The 16,815-nt window shown below is 59.6% G+C and overlaps 1 protein-coding gene across 1 annotated transcript in view; it reads right to left on the minus strand.

The window, feature by feature from the left end:
- Adamtsl2 (ADAMTS like 2) overlaps nt 1-15,678 on the minus strand; it is a 40,612-nt gene extending 24,934 nt beyond the window's left edge. Inside the window, exons 1-9 of the mRNA XM_042680923.1 lie at nt 15,472-15,678; nt 13,890-14,111; nt 13,237-13,379; nt 12,707-12,782; nt 11,042-11,144; nt 8,644-8,789; nt 8,390-8,513; nt 5,114-5,194; nt 2,054-2,229 (exon numbers count right to left, since the gene is read on the minus strand). Of these exons, the coding sequence (XP_042536857.1) occupies nt 2,054-2,229; nt 5,114-5,194; nt 8,390-8,513; nt 8,644-8,789; nt 11,042-11,144; nt 12,707-12,782; nt 13,237-13,379; nt 13,890-14,111; nt 15,472-15,645 (1,245 nt within the window). The 5' untranslated portion in view covers nt 15,646-15,678. The remainder of the gene's footprint in view (nt 1-2,053; nt 2,230-5,113; nt 5,195-8,389; nt 8,514-8,643; nt 8,790-11,041; nt 11,145-12,706; nt 12,783-13,236; nt 13,380-13,889; nt 14,112-15,471) is intronic.
- Nucleotides 15,679-16,815: the final 1,137 nt, after the last annotated feature.

Here is a 16,815-nt window from a genome sequence, read left to right on the forward strand (position 1 = left end):
TCTCCGAGGGCTCACAGGGGAGCTGATGCTCTGAGGCAGGGTGCCACGCAACACAGCAGTGCAAAGGAAACTTCTTATCACGCACAACAGGCCAGCCAATAGCAGTGGGAGATGAGGTCATGCATCCGCTCGGAGATGACATAACATACGAGAACTTTGAGCCTTGTATTATCCATGAGGGACACACTTAAACCAACCATGGTGCTGGGACCCCAGCGGGCAGACTCTGTGAGTCTGGGAAGAGGGCAGCTACTTGGAGACTTCGAGTTTCCCATTCTACAGCGCTCAGGACTATGCTCCAGATGCCTGGGGACGACTGGGAGGGGGACACTAACTGCCACCAAGAGACAGAGCAGAAATCTCCTCAAAGCGTAAGCTATGGCTAGACACTGCGGTACACACCTATAATCCCAGCAGAGGCAGAGGGATGAAAGTTGGAGGCCAGAGAGCTACAACTACCACCTGGTATGTTCGGACACTGTGCCAAGAGACCAGCACCCAGGAGGTGAAAGGAGTGAGCACCCTGGTGGAAAGCGGGTAATGGAGCCTCATCAGGACATGAAGGGAGCTGCGACCTGGGGCCTCTCTTGGTATCTTGCTGCCCTGATGGATGAGGACCAGATGAGGGCAGTAGCCTGGGGTTGGGGACAGGGAGACCAGGGTCTCCTAACCAGAGAAGCCACCAAGACTAACAAAGGTACTAGCAGAGCTTAGGAGGGTTTGAAACAGGTAGAAAAAAGGAATACGGCATGTGCCAGCACCGTCCCCAGACCAGCTGCAGTTCCCCCGCCCCCTGCTTTCCTCCTGCGTGGCTCCATCCAAACAGCACAAGGGCTGAGCCACCATGGACATCCCACTGTGCTCCAGCCATTTCCCTAAGCAAAGGGAGTTCTCTCCCAAGGCCATCGCCTTCCCTGAGGGGGTAACAACACCCAGTAAGTGCACCATGTCCCAGCTTCAGCCTGAGGTAACACTGATCCAGCAGGATAGGCTTCAGCCCCTCCTAGCACTGCACCACAGCCCAACAATCCCCCTCTGTCCAGTTCAGTCTTTCCCTCCCCTATCAAGGCCTCTTACGCACGCATGCCACCCCATAGCCTGTTTCCTGGCTACCCTGACCTTCGGCATAGCTTCCCCAGCAAGAAGCCAGTGTACCCCAGGCAGGAAAGGCTAGATGGGCACAGATATTTGGTCCATGAGATTCTGGGACCTCCAGAGAAGTAGACAGGTGGCTTTAGCAAAGGCAGAACTAGCATGGAACTAAGGTTACAGGCTGAGATATACCTCTTAGCATCCACCACCATGCAAGTAAATCACTTCCCTTCTGAGTTTCTGCATCTACAGCCTGAAGCTCCCAAGCCCACTATGTGAGATCTGGCAACAGGACTTGAGGGCTGCATTCTGTCACTGCCACTCCCTCGGCCTCCTTGGGAGCAAGCGGGCCTTAAAGAGCACATCCCTGATTTCAGGGATAAGCCCTCTGTGTGTCCACGTGTCCTTGGGGCTGGAGCACTGAGCTGGAACAATGCATGCTTTGTGGTGAGCTGTGCATAGGAGCCCAACTCTTCCTGCCTGCAAGAAACCCTGAGGAAGCATCCTGGGAGAACTCGGAGCCCCCGCTGCCCTGGTCCTCAGCACAATATCAATAAGGGCAGTACAGAACTGGAGGGGCATAAACCCCCCAACTTCGAATGAGACATGGGTCTATGTCTTGTCCTGAGCGTCCAGTACCTCCCAAAAGGCCAATCCAAAGGGGAAAGGGGGTGTGGTCCCCACAATGGTATACAAGGGAGGGGTGAATGAATAAATGAAATATGGATGAGTGAGAGCGTGAAGGAGTGAGTGAGCGAGCAAATGAAGGAAGTCATGAATGAACACGTCCATGGGCGACCGCACGAGCCAATGGACATCAGAGTGAAGGAGTGAAGGAGGAAGTGGCCAGTGAGTGGGTGGGATGGCCGGTGCCCCTCCCCGCCCCGCCCCCAGGCAGCGCCAGGCAGCCTCGTGCATGCCCTCAGCAGGGCCGCCGTCCTTTGAACCCGGGCACACTCACCATGACGTTCAGGCCCTGGTTCGTGGGTCCCTGCGCCACGATATACTCGATGCCGGTCTCATACACGTCCATGGGCCGCCGGTACTTGACCACGGTGCCGGCGATGTTGAAGTTCTTGGGGCTGTCCACCTTGTAGTTGCCATTGAAGAAGTAGAAGCCAGCTTCATCTGCAAGAGCTGCAAAGACAGAGCCTCCTGGTCACGTGGGCCGGGCCAAGGGAGGACTGAGGGGCAGGGAGGAGCCCCTGCCATGGACACAGGGAGTAGCCAGCCCCTGCCTGACCCCCTGAAGACAGGAAGCTCAGTGTCACAGAGGCTCAGAGAGACACTCTGCCCAGGGACAGCCTGGGGCCCTAGCCAGTGAAGGCTGGGGAGACGCAAACACACTTTCTTATCAGCCTAAAATAAACAACTACAGGCCAGTCTGGATGGCTGGAATAGCTGGCAGAAATGCCTGGGCCCGCTTTTCTGGCTGCTTCCACAGGGCTGAGGGACTGCAGGGTGATGAGCTAGCATAGCGGCCAAGTGGCCAGTGTGGACCGGGAGGGTCGGTCAGCTGGGCAGTGCAGCCCCGCCGTGGACCCCAGACCAGGCACCACCCCGGCCCCTCCACTTGGATGTGAGGAGCATGTGTTATCCAAGGCTCCCAGGGAGCCCCTGGGGTGCCGTCCACTGAACCCTTTCTGGGGACCACTTCACAGTGACAAGCTCTGTCCTTCCCTTCCCTTCCCTTCCCTTCCCTTCCTTTCCTTTCCTTCTTCTTTTTTTTTCAGTGTGCTAGTACTGGGGTTTGAAGTCAGAGCTTCATGCTCTCACTTAAGCTCAAGGCTGGTGCTCTACCACTTGAGCCACAGTTCCACTTCTTCCTTTATTTTTTGGTCAGTCATGGGGCTTGAACTCTGGGTCTGAGCACTGTCCCTGAGCTCTTCAGCTCAAGGCTAGTGCTCTACCACTTGAGCCACAGAGCCACTTCTGATTTTCTGGTGGTTAATTGGAGATAAGAATCTCACAGACTTTCCTGCCCAGGCTGGCTTTGAACCAAAATCCTCAGATCTCAGCCTCCTGAGTAGCTAGGATCACAGGCATGAGCCACTGGCACCTGGCTCACTTCTGGCTTTTTGTTGGTTAAGTGTAGGTAAGAGTTTCTCAGCTGGGAAGGTGGCTCAGTGGTAGAGTGCTTGCCTTGCATGCATGAAGCCCTGAGTTTGATTCCTCAGCACCACATAAACAGAAAAGGCTGGAAGTGGTGCGGTGGCTCAAGTGGTAGAGTGCTAGCCTTGAGCTGAAGAGCTGAGGGACAGCGCCCAGGCAGAGTTCAAGCCCCCCAACTAACAACAACAAAAAAAGTTTCTTGGATTTGCCCTCCCAAGCTGGCTTCAAACGCTGATCCTCAGATCTCAGCCTCCTGGGTAGCTAGGATTACAGGCGTGAGCCGCCAGCTCCGGCCAGCTTTGTCTTTTCAATGGTATCTTAAGCCCTGCTGGTGTGACAGGGCTTCCTGTCACCCATCAATCCATCCTACTGGGAGCCCGGTCAGGCAAGTGCATGTCCTGGGCACTTCCTGTCACCCTCCCCAGGAGGCAGGTGTGGAGGACACTTCCAGGGAGACACAGCTAGAGGCTCAGGAGAAGAAAAAATGTGCCAAGGCCATAGTCCTGAGCCACAGCAGCCCATTTCCTGCCAACCAACAATTGGCCTGGGAGCTGGTCCTCCCCGGGGTTCTGGAGTGTGAGCAAAGCCTCCAGGACTGGGGACAGAGGGGAGGAGGCTGGCTCGGCACTGGGGACACTGTGTCTTCCAAAGGGCGTCCTTAGAGCCAGTTCCAGGAACTGGCCCGCCAGAGCAGTGCATTCGGCTTCCAACGTTCCCGATACTCTACGAACAGAGGAGCCGGGGCCATTGATTCATTATCAGACAGACGCAACAAGCAGCCGCGCCTGCTTGAGAAATACCCTTCACGTAATACCGTCAAGACAGGATCCCGAAGTCCAAGTTCTGAGCCTGGCTGCCCCGGTGCAGCTTCCAGGTTTGTGCCCACGTCCAAAACCTGTTTCCTGACAGTAAGGGCCTTCCTTCCTGTGGCTTTCCCAGCGCTCCAAGCCTGCCCTCGGCATGTCCACAAGTCCGTTTCAAGAGCGAGAGCTCTGCAGCCAGCTCAGAGAACACAGTGTTTCCTGGCCTCCCCTCAGGGCCAGCCAGCAAGTGACAGAGCAACCGGCCTGGCCAGAAGCCTGGCTCCCCACGCTCGGCCCACCACAGGCCCCGGGGTGCTGGGCCTGTGGCCAGCCATGTGCTGGCCTGCTGGGGCTGTGCGGAGGGCTGGCCCTCAGGGGTCTAGGCTGAGAGCCCAAGGCTGAGCTCCAACCTGAGTACTTTTCTGCACGATCTTCCCCCTTTCCAGGCCTGGCTCCCCAAGCCTGGCACTCACACAGATGCCGCCACCTGAGGTGGGGGCTAGGCAGGCAGACTGGGAGTGTGCTATTGAGATAGGGCTGGGCCCGTGCTGGGGAAACGGACGTAGCCTGAGCCCCAGCCTGCCATCCCAGGGCAGGGCCAGCCTCAGAGCCGCTCGTAGTCAGCACCCGCCTGCCATCGCACAGGCTCAGCCACCGTGAGGGGGGCAGGGCACAGGGCTGTGGACCCACCACATGACCAGGTCAATGCCCAGCTTAAGAGAACTCATCCAAATAGTGTCCCCAAGAGGGGACCCGCGGGCAGCACTTCAGAATCCTCAAGGCGGCGGCCTGAGCTTCCCGAGCTGGGGTCCCCATGGATGTCTGCTTTCTGCTGTATGTGACCTTGAACTGGCTCGTGACCTTGGACTGGCCAACTCTGCTTCCTCACCCCTCACCCCAGGGACACGCCACTTCCCCTAATTTCTGCCAAATTCAGGCTTCTTCGCAACAGGGAGCTCAGTCGTTGATGTCCAGCAGCCGTGAGGACAGGGCTTCCCCACGCTGCCCCTGTGGCTCTGGGGCAGCACTGGCATGACCCAAGAAGAGACGCGGGGTCGGCTGCCCCTTCCCCACCCATGAGCCGGCCCCAGGCCCCACTTACGTACCCAGCACATCGGCCGACTTCTTCCTCTCTACAATCTGGATATCTCGGGCACCAGCTGGGATGTGGGTCACCAGAGAGTAACCTGGGGATGTCAGGAAGCAAAGCCTTCAGCGGAAGCAGCACCTCCGGGGAGGCTCAGCAGGCAGCTCTACCTCGCAGGTGAGTGGAACCCACCATCCCCTGAGCTCCAGGAAGCCCAAGGGCTGCCCTTACACACACACACACACACACACACACACACACACACACACACACACACACACACAGCTGTGCAGATGCCCCCAGCCGTCCTTTCCTGGAGGCCGGCCCCCACCCCAGGCTCACCCTCCCTCCAAGGCCATGTGCTCACCCCACCAGGCCTGCCCACCCCAGCTCTTCCTGAGGGACCACAGGGACCACAAAGACCTTCAATATGCTGTGTTCAGTGCTGCCCTGCCTGCAGGGCCCCGGGCTATCGCTGGAGCCCTGGGCCTCCATTTCTTCATCTGTACGGAGAGACCACACTGTCCGCCACAGGCTACAGCGTCACGTGCCACCAGCACCCCTGCCACGCCAATACTGCTAAATGCCATCTTATCCTAGCTTGGGGCGCCCGAGCATGGTGTGAGAAAACACAGGAGACCCACACACAGGACCTGGACACCCCACAGGCCCTGCTGGTGTGCCAGGGCCCACGAGGGCACCGTCCACCGGCTCAGAGCCTGTCATCCGGGCTTCCAGGTAAGTGAGAGGCAACCATAGAGACCCCCAAATAAGGACCTAGCGTCTTGGGGGAGGGGCCTGGGGAAGGAAGAAGGGTTACCAGGAGTGGTGGGGCAGTGGGATCCATCTTGGAGGGGAGAGAAGCTAACGAGCCCTAGGCTGGAAAAGCACGGTGGGGGGAAGGGGGGTCTCAGTACTTGTGGGTGTGCTAGGGCCATGCTACCCTCCTGGGAGCCTGCATGTATCTGCCGCCGGAAGCAAGCTGCTCCTGACCCCCACCCCCCATCCTATAGTGTCAGAAGATCCTGACCTGACCCTCACGGCCAGCAGCTCTAGTAAATGTCTCCCATGGGCTCTTTGGGGGTCAGCGGGGGTGCTGATCTGCAAACTCTCCTACGGTGGTGTGTGGTAAACTATCAAGATGGTACCCCTGGGTCCACAGCAGGCATGAGGCTCGTGATACCAACACTGACAGCATTTCCATCTTGAGATAAAACCCTTACGAGGTGCAGAATTAAGAAACTGTTGCTTTCTCCTAAATACCATGGATGTGAATGCGGACACACATTTTAAATGTTCAGTCAGCAAGGAGCTCACAAGGCTCTCAAGCATTCAGCACAGGCCTCCTCTTGGCAAATGAACGTGGGCTCTCCGGGAAGGAGTGTGGTCCAGCTAGAACCACTGACCCCCAAAGCCAGGCTGGAGCCCGTGTTCAAACCCAACTCAGTCCTCATGTCTGTGGGACCTTAGATCACTTTATTCCTCAGCTTGTCTTTGTAGCTCTGGCCAAAAATACTAGTCCCTGCCAGTAGCAAAAACAACAGCACCAGGTCTGAATGAGTTAACGCAGGCCAGACTTGGCTCCATGCCGGCCCGGAGGGGAGTGGGGGGGGCGCACCCAGCAGAATGAGCTGGGATGGCTTTTCTGTTAGCCCCAGCTAATAGGGGCTCTGCTAGGGAACAGCCCTGGGCACTGGGTATTGGGCACTCAAAGAGGTGCGGTCCAGGCACTGGTTCCCTGTCCCATGTGCCGTATCCAGCGGGAAGCTGTACAAACAGGTGTGTGGAAGGGAGGGAGGAACAGGGTCAGCATTGCTGTGCTCCTCCCCAGAAGAGCCTCTGTCCATGGCACCTGGTACACCATTTACCCCCGTCTAGCCGCCTTGCTCAACGCTCTCTTCTCCCCAGCCCTATCCTCAGTCCAGCACGCCTCTCCCTCAGTTCCACATCGGCACGACCCCTCTCCAGGACCCCCACAGGGCCTCCTGTAGCCCGTGCTGTCCCAAACACTCCTCATGTAGGGCTGGCCACATTCTTGGCCTCCTGAACCCACTAGTTCAGGCTCAGCGGGCCCTCCTGGAAGACCCGAAGTCGAGAATTGCCACTCCTGGCCTGTTTCCTCACCCGCTGGGTGAGTTTCAAGCTGCGCTACCCTCTCCCACCTGGAGGTCACGGTAGCCCAGCTCAACTCTACACGCATTTCCGGAGACTCGGCGTACTAAGTGATCTGAATGACATCTTTCCAAAAATGAAGATGGATGATGCTGTCCAGACAGAAATGGACTCCTTACCTGACTTATGAAGCTGCCAGCCCTCTATACATCACCTTAATAATAACTTTATTTTTTTGCCAGACCTGAGGCTTGAACTCAGAGCCTGGGCACTGTCCCTGCTTCTTTTTTGCTTGAGGTTAGCCCTTTACCATTTGAGCCACAATGCTACTTCCCGCCTTTTTCTGTGTATGTGGTGCTGAGGAATCGAACCCAGGGTTTCATGCATGCTAGGCAAGCACTCCACCGCTAAGCCACCTTCCCAGCCCCCCTTTATAATAACATTATTTTAAAGACAAAAGTGTGAAGGCCTGTCACACAGAGACCCTCAGACCCGCAGAGGGCCACACCAGAGCTGGATGCAAACATAGGACCAAGAATCACAGCTTTGGAGAGAGACAGGTCCCTCTCTAGCTGGGGTCAATCCACAGCCCAGGCAGAATTGGGATTTAAGATTCATGACCAGAACTCAGCATGAGTCAAGTCTCTTAGCTCCAAGCCTGGGACCCAGGCCTCAGTTTCTCTGTCTCTCTCTGTGTCTCTCTTTCTTTCTCTCTCTCCCCACCCCCCTGAGAGAGCTCAGTCATGGCATGTGAACTCGGGGCTTGGGCCCTGTGCCTGAGCTCTTTTACTCAAGGCTAGCGCTCTACCATTTCAGCCAGACCTCCACTTCTGGCTTTTTGGTAGTTGATTGGAGTCTCATAGCCTTTCCTGCCTGGGCTGGCTTTGAACCACGATCCTCAGATCTCAGCCTCCTGAATAGCTGGGATGACAGGCGTGAGCACCAGAGCCTGGCTTCTTTCTCTCTCTTTCTTTTAAGGATGGTAGTCACACTTCCCTGCAGCCTACCTGAAAGGTAAAACATGACCTCCATGCCAAGTGCCCACTGAGTGCTGACCAGAGAAGACCTATCAGAGCACCCAGCTAGCCTACCTGAACCCTGGCCCGAAGCAGGTAGCCCAGGAAGGGAAGAAGCCGCTGGAGAGTGGCAGGGAGGTGGGAGGCGGGCGGCGGCCTGCCCTTACCTAGATGGGCGTTGCCCTTGCGGTAGTTGCCGGTCACGTGGGTGCAGCTGCTCCCGTCGCCCTGGCAGACACCACACTTGTCCAGCGTGTGGGTGGAGAAGAGCACCCCGTCACAGCCGATGGGCTGCAGGAAGTGGAGGGAGAGGCTGCTGGGGGGGCGCTATGGCCGGGCCCTGGGGCCGTCGCCGCCCTGGACAGCCAGGCGGCGGCCGCACAGCGAGAACACACATACTTTTGCTACAATGTTTAACAACCTCACATTTTCCAGACACGCAAACCCCTCGAAGGTCTGTGAGCTTGCAAGACGTGCCGTCGCGGGCGGGGACCATGAGCTGCCGCTGCCCGTCCACCGTGGTGCAGTGCAGGTCGCAAGGCTTGCTGGAGATGTGGACGTAGTCGTCTGGGGCAGAAGCAGGGGGGCGGGGGGGGGAGTCTCAGAGTGGAAGAGCATGGGGGAGAGGTTCTCAGGAGGAAGAGCATGGGGGAGAGGTTCTCAGGAGGAAGAGCATGGGGGAGAGGTTCTCAGGGGGAAGAGCATGGGGGAGAGGTTCTCAGGGGGAAGAGCATGGGGGAGAGGTTCTCAGGGGGAAGAGCATGGGGGAGAGGTTCTCAGGGGGAAGAGCATGGGGGAGGGGTTCTCGGGGGGAAGAGCAGGGGAGGGGTTCTCAGGGGGAAGAGCATGGGGGAGGGGTTCTCAGGTGGAAGCGCATGGGGGAGGGGTTCTCAGGGGGAAGAGCATGGGGGAGGGGTTCTCAGGGGGAAGCGCATGGGGGAGGGGTTCTCAGGTGGAAGAGCATGGGGGAGGGGTTCTCAAGGGGAAGAGCATGGGGGAGGGGTTCTCAGGGGGGAAGAGCATGGGGGTTCTCAGGGGGGAGAGCATGGAGTGGGGTTCTCAGGTGGAAGAGCATGGGGGAGAGGGTCTCAGGGGGAAGAGCATGGGGGAGGGGTTCTCAGGGGGAAGAGAATGGGGGAGAGGTTCTCAGGGGGAAGAGCATGGGGGAGGGGTTCTCAGGGGGAAGAGCATGGGGGAGGGTTCTCAGGGGGAAGCGCATGGGGGAGGGGTTCTCAGGTGGAAGAGCATGGGGGAGGGGTTCTCAAGGGGAAGAGCATGGGGGAGGGGTTCTCAGGGGGAAGCGCATGGGGGAGGGGTTCTCAGGTGGAAGAGCATGGGGGAGGGGTTCTCAAGGGGAAGAGCATGGGGGAGGGGTTCTCAGGTGGAAGAGCATGGGGGAGGGGTTCTCAGGTGGAAGAGCATGGGGGAGGGGTTCTCAGGGGGAAGAGCATGGGGGAGAGGGTCTCAGGTGGAAGAGCATGGGGGAGGGGTTCTCAAGGGGAAGAGCATGGGGGAGAGGTTCTCAAGGGGAAGAGCATGGGGGAGGGGTTCTCAGGTGGAAGAGCATGGGGGAGGGGTTCTCAGGGGGAAGAGCATGGGGGAGAGGTTCTCAAGGGGAAGAGCATGGGGGAGGGGTTCTCAGGTGGAAGAGCATGGGGGAGGGGTTCTCAAGGGGAAGAGCATGGGGGAGGGGTTCTCAGGTGGAAGAGCATGGGGGAGGGGTTCTCAGGGGGAAGAGCATGGGGGAGGGGTTCTCAAGGGGAAGAGCATGGGGGAGAGGTTCTCAAGGGGAAGAGCATGGGGGAGGGGTTCTCAGGGGGAAGCGCATGGGGGAGGGGTTCTCAGGTGGAAGAGCATGGGGGAGGGGTTCTCAAGGGGAAGAGCATGGGGGAGGGGTTCTCAGGTGGAAGAGCATGGGGGAGGGGTTCTCAGGTGGAAGAGCATGGGGGAGGGGTTCTCAGGGGGAAGAGCATGGGGGAGGGGTTCTCAGGGGGAAGAGCATGGGGGAGAGGGTCTCAGGTGGAAGAGCATGGGGGAGGGGTTCTCAGGGGGGAACAGCATGGGGGAGGGGTTCTCAGGGTGGAAAAACATGCAGGATTCAAGGGCTTCCCCTAGCCTTCCTGGGGAGACAGACCTCGCCAATGTACAGATGGGGAAACTGAGGTGCGTGAAGTCGAGGGGACCTTCCCAGGTTCTCAGGGCAGAAATGGGCCAAGACACAAGCTGTCTGGCTCAGTCTGGGTCCCGAAGTCCCTCCTGTGGGTGGGGTCTGCGGAGGCCCACACAAGGGTCCCCTCTGCAGCGTCTGAGCCAGCCCAGTGGCCTGCACGGCCGCCTGGCCACCTCGGTGGCAGCACTTACCCTAGGAGCTGGAGAGGAAATTTTTTACATTGCCACCTGAACAAGTTCTTTCTCCCCCAGCCCCTGGACCACAAGAGGGGAAGACAAAATGTTTACTGTGTGTGCCAGTCCCCCGCCCCACACGGGACGGAGCCCAGTCCCCATGCGGCCTTGTCTAGTCTGGTTCCTGTCCAAGTCTTAGGACTGGTAAGTGGCAGAGTCCTGATCTTAGAGGCTCAGCCTCGTCATCTGACCCAGATGACATGGTGGCTATGGGAGAGGGCCTGCTTCCAGGCCCTCCTCTGGATACCTCAGGTCCCCTCCTAGCTCTGCAGCTGGTCACCCTGGCCTTCAATGAGACCCTGCTCCAGGCCTCAGTTTCCCCATCTGTCCAGCCGTAGTGTTTGGTCCTAGGTGTTGGAAAGGCCCCCCCACCCTCTGCCTCCCTTCACAAGGGGCAGGGGCAGGACCGCAGGTACCAGGGTACAGGGGCTTCCACTGGTACGTCTGCCCATCGTACACTCGAGAGTTGAAAGACGCGCACTGCTCCTCTCGAAAGCTCCTCCCGTCTGGTGGACACTCCTGGAGAAGGAAGGGAGGAAAGGGAGGGGAGGTTAGGGGAGAGGTTAGGGAAGGGGAGGTGGGAGAAGAAGAGAGGAGGAAAGGAAAGGGGAGGGAAAGAGAGAGGAAGGGAGGTGAGGTGGGGGAGGGGAGGGGAGGGAAGAAGAAGGAGAGGGGAAAGGAAGAGAGGGAAGGAGAGGGGAAGGGGAGGGAAGGGAAGGGAAGGGGAGGGGAGGGGAGGGGAGGGAAGGGGAAAGGGAAGGAGAGGGGAGGGGAGGGAAGGGGACGGAGAGGGGAAGGGGAAAAAAGGGAGGGGAGGGAAGGGAAGGGGAGGGGAGGGGAAGGGAAGGGGAAGTAGAAGGGATGGGGAGACGAATGGGAAAGAGGAGGGGAAGGGGACAAAGGAAGAGGAGGGGAAGGGGAGGGGAGGGAAGGGGAGGGGAAGGGAAAGGGAAGAGAGGGAAGGGGAGGGGAAGAGGAGTGGAAGGGGGAGGGGAGGGGAAGAGAAAAGGGAAGGGAGGAGGAGGGGAGGGAAGGGGAGGTGAAAGGAGGGGAAGGGAAGGGAAGGGGAGGGAGGGAAGGGGAGCCAGGGGAGGGGAAGGACCTATGGCTGGCTGCCCTAGAGGCCACAGCCCTAGTGACCTCTAGTGCCCTCACAGATCACTCTTGATCAGGAAGGTCGGCGACCGTCCCTCTCACCCCACCAGTGCCAGCCGCCCCTGCCCCCTGGACATGACCTGGCCTCCTTCCCCAGGCACAGGGACTAGCGGACAGGACACCATGGCTCGGCCCACTCGGGTCCCCACAACAGGCCAGCACAGGTGACGGCGGTGAGTGGGGCTGAGGGAGGAGGGAAGAGTGCACACGGCTCTCCACAGCCAGGCACCCGGCTTAGCCACGCTGGAGCTGGATGTCAGTGAGCATGCATCTCCCTTTAGAACTCATGACTGGCCACTGAACCCCAGTTACAATGTCCCTGAGGGGCAGTTTTCCAGGCGATGCTATGACAATCTGTAGCTGCTGGCCTCCCTCCGGCCCTCAGCAGCCAAATGGGCAAAGACAGACCCCCCAGCAAGCTCGGCTCCCGGGCCCAGGCCAGGTGAGCAGACCTGAGAACAGGAGCATCTCCACTGGGGAGCCAGCGGCCCTGGACAGGCATTTGGGTTCCCATTAATTTGGCCTCAGAAAGAGAAGCCCAGAGCCAGCGTCTCCTCCACAACTCGGCCACCCTGGTGCCCCGCGCTGACGCTGGCTGAGGCTAGTGTGTGGGACTCAGGACGCAGCCCGGCAGAGACAGGAAGCCTGGCTACCTCACCCTCTGCCCGTGAGCATCTGGGGTGCAGAGGGGGAGGGGCTGCAGCCTGAGACCCCAGGCCTTGAGGCCACACTTGGGTTCCTAGAGCAGAAGTGAGTCCCTCCCTTCCCGCCCGGTCCCGGGCAAAGAGGTCAGGACACACAGCAGCCTGCTGCCTCCACTGGAGATCAGCTTGATGGACCAGGGCTCTCCCTGAAGGGGCAGATCCTGGACTAGACTGAAGGTCTTGGGGTAGGATCCAGAGAGGGTACACGGCCAGAAGCCTCACCTGCACCCTGCAGAGCTGGTACCGCTTGGATGTGCCCGTACAGGTCCGGTTGCCCGCACCCAGGACTGACGTTCTCCTGACAGGAGAGCATACAACACTAGCAAACATCCAGCCTGTGCTGGAAACACCCCTCCACGCCCCTGGTCCCAGAAATACGCTCTCTACACCGTGGATGTGGGAGCCGATGCTCACAGAGACTAAGGCCAGAAGTAGCAGAAACAAGGCTCTCACATCTGGCAGGGGACGCTCAGCCCCATGTCTGTGTTTCTCCCTGTGCCATTCGTTCAAATGTGAGCAGGTGAGGGAGGCCCAGCCCCCGTGATAGAACCCGAGAGGCAGGCCCTGCCTGCTTGTGAGTCCCACACTCTCTGATGGAGGCCAGCGGGAAGATTGTACTGCATCAAACTGGAGAACCCCTCCCCCAGTGCAGGCAGCCGCCAGCCTGTGAGCCAGGCGGCTCCCGTCCCCACAGCCCACCCCGAGGGACCCCCTCCCTCCCCACGCAGCCCTCCCGCACCCCGCCCTCGCACCTCTGCTGTAAGCAGTGCCGCTCCTGTGACATCACCCCACCCCCGCAGCTGCGGGAGCACGCCGTCCACTTGGTCCACTCCCCCCACCAGGAGGCCGTGGCGTCCACACCTCCCTCCAGGCTGTTGGACGTGGGGCTGTTGTCCTGATGAGTGAGAGGCCCAGACAGTTAGCAGAAGGCTCCAGCACCCTGTAGGACAGGCCTGTACTGGGCAGGAGGGCATCTTGGACAGCTGGACAGGAAGACGTGGCCCCCTGGAAGACCTGCTGGCTAGGTTGCTCCAGAGCCTGGGCTCAGAGCTCTTGGGTGATCTGAAGGGATTTTCTTGAGTGCCGGGCAGTAGGGGCTCTCTGTATTTGATATCTGAACATCCCAGGTTTTGACAGCTTTCTGAGGCCATGTCTTACTTTCTCCTGTACAACCTGGGCCCCCTGTGTCTGCAGCATTCCTCCCCCACCCCCGTCCATGAGCCTCACCCAGGCCTCTGCTGGGGAAGGAAGGTACCTGGCCCATTGAGGATCACCCTCCTGCCAGCTGGCCAGGGATCTGAGTGGCTGGACCCTAAGCTCAGGGAGTCTGATTGGTTCTGAGCCACACAACCCCCTCCAACATCAGCCCCCCTGACTGAGGGGCTGGGGTGGGGGGGCCTCTTACTCCATTCACCAAGGCTTCAGTGGAGGCCGCGCCCCCAGCCACCACCGCCGTGGCCAGCAAGGCCCAGGCCCAACATGAATGCCATTGTCCGCTGTCCATCCTACGGAGAAGACCACTGTCACCATCTGCCTTCATTTTGAGGATACCCTCCAGGTTTTCCCAATGCCCTCGGTGTGAGGTTATCTGTGACCCACGGCGGCGGCGAGAGAGGCTTAGCAGGCCCTGTAGGGGAGAGAGAGGGAGCCATCATCTGGGCTCGGGAAGTATTCAGTGAGCGATTAGCAATGCCTGCCCAAGCTTAGGCACAGAAAGGTGGTGTGTGTGTGTGTGTGTGTGTGTGTGTGTGTGTGTGTGTGTGAAGTCAGGGCCTCTCTTCATTAGGGGCTTCCGCTATGCTGGGCCTTTGAATGCCCAAGCTCTCTAGGGAATAGCTGTGGAGCCCAGGGGCAGCGGGGGAAAGGGGAGCAGCTGGGGGAGGGGCCATTGGGCAGAGAGACAAGGGAGCACCCAGCAATCTGGCATGGAGGTGAGGCCTAACCCAGGTGTCTGAACTCCTCCATCCTGAGAGATAACGGAACCGGGGAGGTGGAGGAACCCGGGAGGTGGAGGAGACACACTTGGTGCAGCGTGCAAATGGCCCCAGGTTTGCCAGGGGTCAAAGCAAGTCAAATCAAGGTCCTATCTCACTGATTGGCCTGCTCTCAAAGGGAAGACCAAGCTAACATCTTCAGTCCAGGGCTTAGCAAGTGAACGTCACTTCCAGTGTCTCAAAAACCACCAAGCCCTGGGGCTGGGAAGGTGGCTCAGTGGTAGAGCGCTTGCTTTGCATGCCTGAGGCCCTGGGTTCGATTCCTCAACACCACATAAGCAAAAAGAAAAAAGCCGGAAGTGCTGCTGTGGCTCAAGTGGTAGAGTGCTAGCCTTGAGCTGAAGAGCTGAGGGACAGCACCCAGGCTCAGAGTTCAGGGCCCAAGACCAGACCCCCCACAAAAAAAAAACCCACCAAGCCCAGAACTGACTTGCGTCCTGCCCACGCCTACCATGCGCTCTGGAGCTAGGACCCACAGTCTTTAAGACCCTCATCCCACAGCAGCTACCACCAACCCTAGCCCAGCAGACCACCCCTCCTCTGCAGGTCTCCATCTGCACCCCAGACTCACCAGGCCCGAGCCCTAGACACCCACTGGCCCCATGGTGCCCCAGCCCTGCCCCCCAGCTGAAGACAGGTGCTGAGCGAGTGGACTCACACTTGGTTTCAATTAAGGCTCCCAGACATGGCTGGCTTCTAGCCAGGGCCAGATCACACAGGACCCAGCCCTCCCTGGGTCCAGAACTCACGAACAGCCAGGAGAAGGGGCTTATATAGTACAGGAGACAGTTCCAGGCATCCTGCTGATCTGAACCCCCCTCCCCCCCCACACACACACATCCTGCCCTCAGACAGCCCTTCTGTGAACAAGTTTCCCAGAGATGCTGGAAGACTTTCTGCCCCACCCCCATTCTGGGGGTGCACACCCCTAGATCTGGAGTGTGTGCGCCCAGCCCCCTGGGGGGTTGGAACGTGAGCAGGGGCGGGGCCTACCTGTCCTGAGGTCAGCAGGTTGATCTCCCAGAGAGAGGGGTCCAGCGCAGAGCCCTTGCGGGCAGACCGCAGGTGTGCTGTACGGGCCGGCAGGCGCGGTGCAGAGACATGTGGGCTCTGGCCCCTGCTGTCCCGCCTCCCTGGCCGCCCTCCCTCCCCTACTTCAAAGAGCATCCAAGGGAGGGGGTTCCCAGCGGGTGGAGGGCGTGCAGCACGGAGCAGCAGGGCTCTGCGGCCACAGCTGCCTTTATAGCTGTCAGGCAGACGGGGAGGAACTCACACTTCCCACCGGGCTGCTCCCCCCGCCCGCCCAGCCGCCGGCCCGGCCTGGCGCACACTTTAACCCGCTCTGTGCCTCTGGAGCCCCGCCAGGCCAGCCCAGCTGCCTGCTGGCTGCTGCCGCCAAGGCCCAAGAGCAGCAAGAAGGAGGCCAGTCTGCCTGGGTCCAGAGCTGGGAGCTCATGTCTGCTGTCCAGACAGATGGGACAGGCGCTTGCCTGAGGTCCCAGGAGAGGCTGGAGAGGGTGAAGCCTGGCCCTAGCCCTCCGCCCGGCCCGTTCCTGTCTCCCCAGGGGCCCCCCCACGACCCGGGTGCAGGGACCCAGGCAGCACGAGTTTGGTGTCAGGAGGTTTTCAGAGGGGCGCGTGCGCGCGGACCACCCAGCGGGGTTTGGAGAGGCCGTCCCCACCAGCCGAAGCCTAAGCAGTTGTGAGACCAGCAAGGCCTGGCCAACAGCTCCCGGAGGGGCCAGATGTGCCCACGGCCTGTCGACCAGACGGCTAGCACAGCCAGGGCGTGGGGAGAGGCGCAGAGAGCTGGGCAGATGTCCTGCACCGGCTTGGCCGGGCCCTGTGCCAGCTGGGCAGCCCTTGGCAAGCAGGCCCGGGCTCCAGGGCTGCTTCCGCTGAGCCAAAACACAGAGGGGCGCAGGGGCAAGCGATGGCTTAAGCCCCACTAGGAAAGTCTGGCAGACTTGGGCTGACCTGGCACCTGTGCCGGCACACCAGGCTCTTCTGAGCCCCCCAATTGGAGGCACCTCCAAAGAGGAGAGCCAGCGCTGGGACAGAGTCCCTGAGGCCATCTGAGCCATTTCATCCAGGCCCCATGTTCACGCTCCCCCCTTCCCTGTCCTCTTTCTCTCCCTGCTGGATGGTAAACTTCAGCTGCCTCTTGAACAGCTAGAAGTTCTACTTCCTTGGGGAAGTTGTAAGTTTGTTCCAAGTTTGTTCTTGCAAATCTGACCACTTACAAGAAAGGCCAGGAAAGAGCAACCGGTAAGAACAATGAAATCAACTCCTGGTGTTGAGTGGAGCTTAGCAGCCTACACACCCCAGGCCAGCCTC

Source organism: Dipodomys spectabilis, unplaced genomic scaffold (assembly GCF_019054845.1).
Source record: "Dipodomys spectabilis isolate Male_0828 unplaced genomic scaffold, ASM1905484v1 ptg000067l, whole genome shotgun sequence".
Taxonomy (NCBI): Eukaryota; Metazoa; Chordata; class Mammalia; order Rodentia; family Heteromyidae; genus Dipodomys; species Dipodomys spectabilis.